The 6903-nt window shown below is 39.2% G+C and overlaps 1 protein-coding gene across 1 annotated transcript; it reads left to right on the top strand.

The window, feature by feature from the left end:
- The first annotated feature begins 2114 nt into the window (after positions 1–2114).
- Positions 2115–6500, top strand: LOC115169949 (gamma-interferon-inducible lysosomal thiol reductase). Its single transcript, XM_029726106.1, has 7 exons — positions 2115–2304; positions 3079–3267; positions 3412–3486; positions 3722–3811; positions 4099–4251; positions 4408–4476; positions 6075–6500. Exons 1-7 carry the CDS (start codon positions 2188–2190, stop codon positions 6144–6146), a joined length of 765 nt encoding a protein of 254 aa, XP_029581966.1. The 5' UTR covers positions 2115–2187; the 3' UTR covers positions 6147–6500.
- The last annotated feature ends 403 nt before the right edge of the window (positions 6501–6903 follow it).

Raw genomic sequence — 6903 nt, 5'->3', positions numbered from 1 at the left:
ATGTACATGTATGAGCATCAGCCTTTGTAATATATTATCAAATGTATTATAATTAACCTCTCTAGTACATGTGGGACGAACTCGTCCCACCTACGTAACAGCCACTGAAATCCAGTGGCGCGATTTTTGAATCGTTAGAAATGCTATAACTTCAATTTCTCAAACATATGACTATTTCACAGCTATTTAAAGACAAGAATCTCGTTAATCTAACCCCACTGTCCGATTTCAAAAAGGCTTTACAACAAAAGCAAAACATTAGATTATGTTAGCAGAGTACCCAGCCAGAAATAATCACACAGCCATTTTTCAAGCTAGCATATCATGTCACATAAACCCAAACCACAGCTAAATGCAGCACTAACCTTTTATAATCTTCATCAGATGACACACCTAGGACATTGTGTTATACAATACATGCATGTCTGTTCAATCAAGTTCATATTTATATCAAAAACCAGCTTTTTACATTAGCATGTGACGTTCAGAAAAAGCATAACCACCGCAAACTTCCGGTGAATTTACTAACAGTTTGCTAAATTACTCACGATAAACGTTCACAAAAAGCATAACAATTATTTTAAGAATTATAGATACATTACCCCTCTATGCACTCGATATGTCCGATTTTAAAATAGCTTTTCGGATGAAGCACATTTTGCAATAATGTAAGTACATAGCCCGGCGTTACAGGGCTAGCTATTTAGATACCCACCCAGTTCAGCCTCCACCAAAATCACATTTCCTATAAGAAAAATGTTCTTACCTTGCTTGTTCTTCATCAGAATACACTGCCAGGACTTCTACTTCAATAACAAATGTTGGTTTGGTCCCAAATAATCCATCGTTATGTTCCAACAGCGACGTTTTGTTCGTGAGTTCTAGAATGCTTTTTCGCGGTGTCGCGCATGGCGCATTGGCGTGTCAAAAATGTCTAAATATTCCATTACCGTACTTCGAAGCATGTCAACCGCTGTTTAAAACCAATTTTTATGCCATTTATGTCATAGAGAAGTGTTAATATTCCGACCGGGAGTATGCATTGAGCCTAAACAGCCGAATAAAATTTCTCCTCAGAAGCGACTCATGCACGCGCATCATTGAAAGGTCCTCCGAGCATCCACTTACAAAAGGCGATAATATATTTCAACCTGAGGTTCCCTCGTAAACCTTCAGTTATTTCGCGGGCTCTGAGAGCCTATTGGAGCCCTGGGAATTGTCACGTTACAGCTAAGATCCTTACTTTTCAATAAAAAGAGGTAAGACGCACGACTCCTTGTCAGACAGGGTACTTCCTGCTTGAAGCCTTGTCAGGTTTTTGCCTGCCATAGGAGTTCTGTTATACTCACAGACACCATTCAAACAGTTTTAGAAAATTCAGAGTGTTTTCTATCCAAACCTGAACAATAATATGCATATTCTAGCTTCTGAGTTGGTGTAGGAGGCCGTTAAAAATGGGAACATATTTTTTCCAAAATTCTCAATACTGCCCCCTATACCAAACAGGTTCCCGAGGAGGTGTGGTATATGGCCAATATACCACGGCTAAGGGCTGTTCTTATCGGAGTGCCTGGATATTTTTTATTAAAAACTGGTTACCATTGTAATTAGACCAGTAAAAATATATATTTTTATTTATTTTGTCATACCCCTGGTATATGGTCCGGAATACAAAGGCTTTTAACCAATCCGCATTCAGGGCTCGAACCACCGGTTTATAATAAGGCTTATAAAATGTTACGTCTCTACGTACAGTATCAACTTTTAAACTTTTTTTCAGAATGTCTGGTAGGCTTTAAGTGGTAGGGTATAGTCAGGATAAGAGACTATTATAATACATTATAAACAGGGCATACGTGCTTGACAATACATTATGCATCATAATGAATATCTGCTTTGCCACAATAAACACCAATAAGAGTTGGATGAAACAAAGTTAAACAAATACCTCCAGGTAGATAACAAATCGTGACAATATAATCAATATCAAGACAATCCCAACTAGTGAGATGATACAAACTTTGCCGGTGTTTAGTGACGCTATTAGTGGTCACATGACTGAGAACCAATCGTAAAATCGAAAATATATTTACTTCGTTGGTACCGTGATATAATTTGAATCACTAAATATATTTGAGTAGATTTACTGACTGTGGCCAGTGTCTGTCGTGTTGTGCTGAAGGGAAGATGAAGGGTATTATTCTGTTTACACTTCTGACCATCTGGTCAAATGTAGATTGCAAGTCTTGCTCATATTCTCCATCGCAGTGGTGTACCTCTTTGGACTCAGCCATCGAATGTGGGGTAAAATAAGTTCACTTGACGAGTTTCTTGTCGTAATTAAATGTATGCAATGTTTTGGTAACACATTGACTTAAACTGCGTGTTGTGGTCGTATCGCTGTAATTAATCTTCGTAGCCTGTGTGTTAGATGTATTTTTGTGTGTTTTGATTGGTCAGGGGTAGGTGATCTCCGATCACCACTGAGGAGGCAACTGGGCAATTCCTTGGTAACGGAAATACGCCAAGACAAAATACCAAACAAAAACCATTGATTTCAAAGTTTAACAAACCATACAACTCTATGCACAATGACTCATTTTAACAATTTTCACAGAACATTTTACAAAAACACATTTACAGGAATAACTGTGCATATACAAAGTTTGGTAACAGAATAAAACAAGATAGATTTTTGTTATGTACCTTGTTCAAAGTTTTTATTGTGCATAGAGTTGGGTTGGTGAAACTTTGAAATCAATGGTTTTTGTTTGGCATACATTTTAAAGTGATAATTCCGTTGTTGTGGAATTGCCCAACTTTTACTTCAGTTGTGAATGAGGAAGAGAATGAGAAAAATGTATGTTTGTACATTAAAAATAATATTAAAATATAATATCAAAACCCATAATTGTCTCTACAGATTCTGCTTGACATATAGACCCTATTTAGACCTAAAAATACAACCATACTGTGTGTTTGTTAACTTGTATGGCTTTACTGTAAAGGCAACAAAATACACAGCACAAGAAATACAGCACAAGGTTATCAGTCGAGTCTTTACTTTTATTGTGGCAGGTTCTGAAGCAGTGCCTGGAAACCAATGCCACCAAGCCCAACACGCTGGACCAGTCAGTTCAGGTGGAGCTGTATTATGAGAGTCTGTGCCCAGCATGCCGCGACTTCCTCACCTCACAGCTCTTCCCTACATGGACCATGCTACAGGATGCCATGAGTGTCACTCTGGTGCCCTATGGAAATGCAGAAGTATGTACACTAGGCTAGAGACGACGACTCCCATCTCATGACTCTTGCTTTGATTTTGGATATAATACTTGGATGTCGTTATCAGTGAATGGAGTTGAGGAATGTTGTGTTTAGTCAAAGTCATTTCTGTTTGTCTCACTACAGGAATCTTTTGATGGGAAGAAGTATCAGTTCACCTGCCAGCACGGTGAAGAAGAGTGTCTTGGCAACATGCTGGAGGTGAGATTCTGGTAATGCTTTATTTTACATTCTACCAGGTAGTTATTTATTATTTATTAGAACAATAATTACTGATTAATTGCCTAGCAATTACACTCATTGACGCATCACTAAAGTACCAGAAAGTATTAATTGTCACCATATAGTTTCTTAGTTACTACCATGTAAATACCAGGTAATACTAGCTTAAACTGGGCTGAAACGTGTGTTTTTTTCTCGCTCTCTCTCTCCTCAGGCCTGCATATTCAATGTTACAGGAAGTAACGCGTTCCAGATAATCTACTGCATGGAGGCCTCCACTGATGTGGTTAAAGCAGGCGAGAAGGTGCGTGACATATTAACTTTTACCTTCTCTCTATCTACACACAACCATGAAAAGACCCTCCTCAAACAATATACAGCACTCCCTATTTTTATTCTAATACCCTTGAGAAATACGAACAAAAAGTTATAGAATGGAATTAGTTTTTGTGCTTGATGATTGATGATATGCTCTGCTCACATAAGATAGTGTAGGGGTATGGCTGGAGGGAAATATGAGATATGACTGGATGGCATTGTAAATCTGAGGATACTTGGATATAGTGTTCTGACCACCTCTTCCCTTGACAGTGTGTGGAGCTCTATGACCCAAACACCAAGTGGGACAGCATCATGACCTGTGTGAAGGGAGACCAGGGGAATCAGCTAATGCATCAGAACGCAGTGAAGACTGGTGCCCTGAAGCCAGCCCACGACTATGTGCCTTGGATTGTCATAAATGGGGTAAGTTCACTGAGGCAAAATATTTGTGTTGCTTGTGTCTGCATTGCATTTAATACTTTGTGTTAACTGTATTACAAACTGCTACGAGTAAGGTATTTAACCACTCAACAACGTTTATTGCCTCGACTGTTATAGTAATCTGGAAACTTTTCTCAGGAGCACACAGAAGAACTTCAGGACAAAGCAATGTCTTCACTCTTCGTTCTGATCTGCAGCATGTACAAAGTAAGTTTTGGCCCGTCCAAAAACACCACTCCAACATTAACAGTATAATGTCTTATCCATCTTGCCCATTCTTCTTTCCTTGTTTCTATGCATTTTTTTCCTGCGTATAGAATAGCCTTTACATATACTGTACCATTGATGGTAAGTCAGTACCTGATGAAGTTGATATTTCTTGACGCCTTACTCCATCCAACCTTTTCTGAGTCAAGATCACTTTCGCAGTCAAAAAGCAAGAGGAGATCTAGCACCCAGATTTTTTTAAAGCATGACTTAAAAAAAATGCAACATTAACCTAATAAAACAGTTCTGTAGGAAGATGGTTTGTGCAGTAGGCCTACTAGCCTACATTATCTCAGTATATTGGCTATACAGTATGTCTGGCCTGCCAATGTTGTTCTTCTCAGACCATATAATATTTGAAAACCCAAGCTTTGATAACAAAATAGATCAGTTGTTGTATGACTTGCGAGACACAGCTGAGCAAAAATGTAAATAATTCTCTTTTTTATTTTACTGGACTGATGGTACCTGTATCTGATGGTCATGGTGCTTTCAAGACAACTGGGAACTCAGGGAAAAAATGAGGTCAAATCATGATGTCAGTGATCTTCAGGTTGGAAAGCCGGAGCTGTAGAAAGATGCCAGAGTTTCCAACTTGGAATTCTGAGTTGGATGACCATGGAAAACGATTATTTGTCTTGAATGCACTGAAGTCGGAAGTCTGAGATTTCCGAGTTCCCAGTTGTTTTGAACACGGCATTAGTCTCAGCAGAGGGAGGGAGAGAGCAGCAGAGGGTCCGCCTCTCACTGTCCCTGCTCTCTCCTTCCTTTCCTCCAGTGAGACTGACCAGAGAGAGGGGACACCGTCTTTCACTTGATGGCAAAACTCAAGTCGCACAGCATCTGCACAAATTCATGTTGTTCCTATGACCAGAGAAAGTGAAATATTCCTCGATATTAAAAAAGACACGAAGAGCTGCTGATAATAATAATATTAATAAAAACGCAGGGCTATCGATACACTTAGCTACTAATTCATTGCAGCTGCAGCGCAAGTTCTGTATTGTTATAGTGTTGAATAAAAACAGTGTTGACAGTGCTGAATAAAAACTTAAACATGAACTCACTCAAAAACAGCAGCTCTTTGCTGTATTCTTTAACAGTCACTCTCTGGTCCTGGTTTTAAAAGTTATTACATCTCATGTAGGCTAGTTGCCTATCAAACTTCGCTGTGGCGGGGGTCGTGGAAGCTGTAGGAATGGTGATTTGAGCTATCCGATTTGCCAGCACAGTATGCGACCCCGATTTAGCCACAGATCTCCTGGTCCGCCGGGCAGGTGGAGTTTGTCTTTTCAGATAAATTAAATGGTTCAAAATGGGAACACTTCACCTGCCCAGTGTGCAGGACTTGTGAATCAAATGCAACACCAATAATATAAATAAAGGACAGCAAGCCTTTATTGTTGGCTTTTCTACAGAAATGTTTGGTGATGGACTAGGATCGCGATCGACCGGTTGGGGACCACTGACCTAGAGTGTGCTGTAGGAATAAGAAAGATATTCCTTTGATTTCTGTTCTCTGTCGTATTCTCCTTTAGCCGTCCAAGCCTGAAGCCTGTAGTACGGCTCTGATGAAACGACACAGAAGTTACAGTTACCATGGCGAGTAAATCATCTACGTCTCAACACTGCACTATACTGCCATGTGCCTCTGTATTTGATTGCTAAATATGGATGGTAAATGCTAACTTAAACATTTGTGGTATCAATAATGTTTTAACGCTGTCAATGCTTTTTTAAAATCTGGTTTAACTATCAATATTACACAATTATTCAAAAATCAAGAAAATGGACGTCATGTACTGTTTCATTGTTCAATGAATGAGCCTTTGTGGAATGAGCTGTGTGAAATAAGCTCACTGATAGCAATCCATTTTTTATAAAGTGATTAAGTTACACTAGCCTTTGCAAAGGAATAGGGGGATGTAATGAATACGAAATGAAAGTAAACTACTTTAAAAGGACTTTGTCTTTCTTTATTAAATCTGTGTTTTATGTTGAATGTGATAAGTGTTTATCCTATTAGATCAGATATTTCTTTTTTGACAGGCGCTGTGGGGATGAATACCTTTTTGAGTGAGTGCTCTTACAGTAGACGGCTTTGTTGTGGTTGTCATGGTTCTGCATAGCTTCGCTGAGTCTTCCCTAGGGGAGACCGCAGACAAACCAGTGACATATCAAGCCTCTTCCCTGGCGGTTTAATAGGACTGTCTGTGCTGCTTTCAGTGCTGTTAAAGAGACATGTCCCCCTTGTTATACTGCTGATTAAGGGTCATGTCCTTCAACATCATTTGGTCTGTCTATAGCACGATGTAAAAATGTAAGATCGAAAGTATGATGGTTACAAGATTTCACGCTGTCTGATTT

The sequence above is a fragment of the Salmo trutta genome, chromosome 31 (genome assembly GCF_901001165.1).
Source record: "Salmo trutta chromosome 31, fSalTru1.1, whole genome shotgun sequence".
Classification (NCBI taxonomy): domain Eukaryota; kingdom Metazoa; phylum Chordata; class Actinopteri; order Salmoniformes; family Salmonidae; genus Salmo; species Salmo trutta.
This window is presented reverse-complemented; position numbering and strand designations above follow the sequence as displayed.

Bases quoted from the DNA above. Each gene is read 5' to 3' on its own strand.
- LOC115169949 (XM_029726106.1), top strand. From the start codon at position 2,188: ATGAAGGGTATTATTCTGTTTACACTTCTGACCATCTGGTCAAATGTA. The intron at 3,487-3,721 runs GTGAGATTCTGG...CTCTCTCCTCAG, and splicing joins GTCTTGGCAACATGCTGGAG to GCCTGCATATTCAATGTTAC. The intron at 3,812-4,098 runs GTGCGTGACATA...TTCCCTTGACAG, and splicing joins TGGTTAAAGCAGGCGAGAAG to TGTGTGGAGCTCTATGACCC.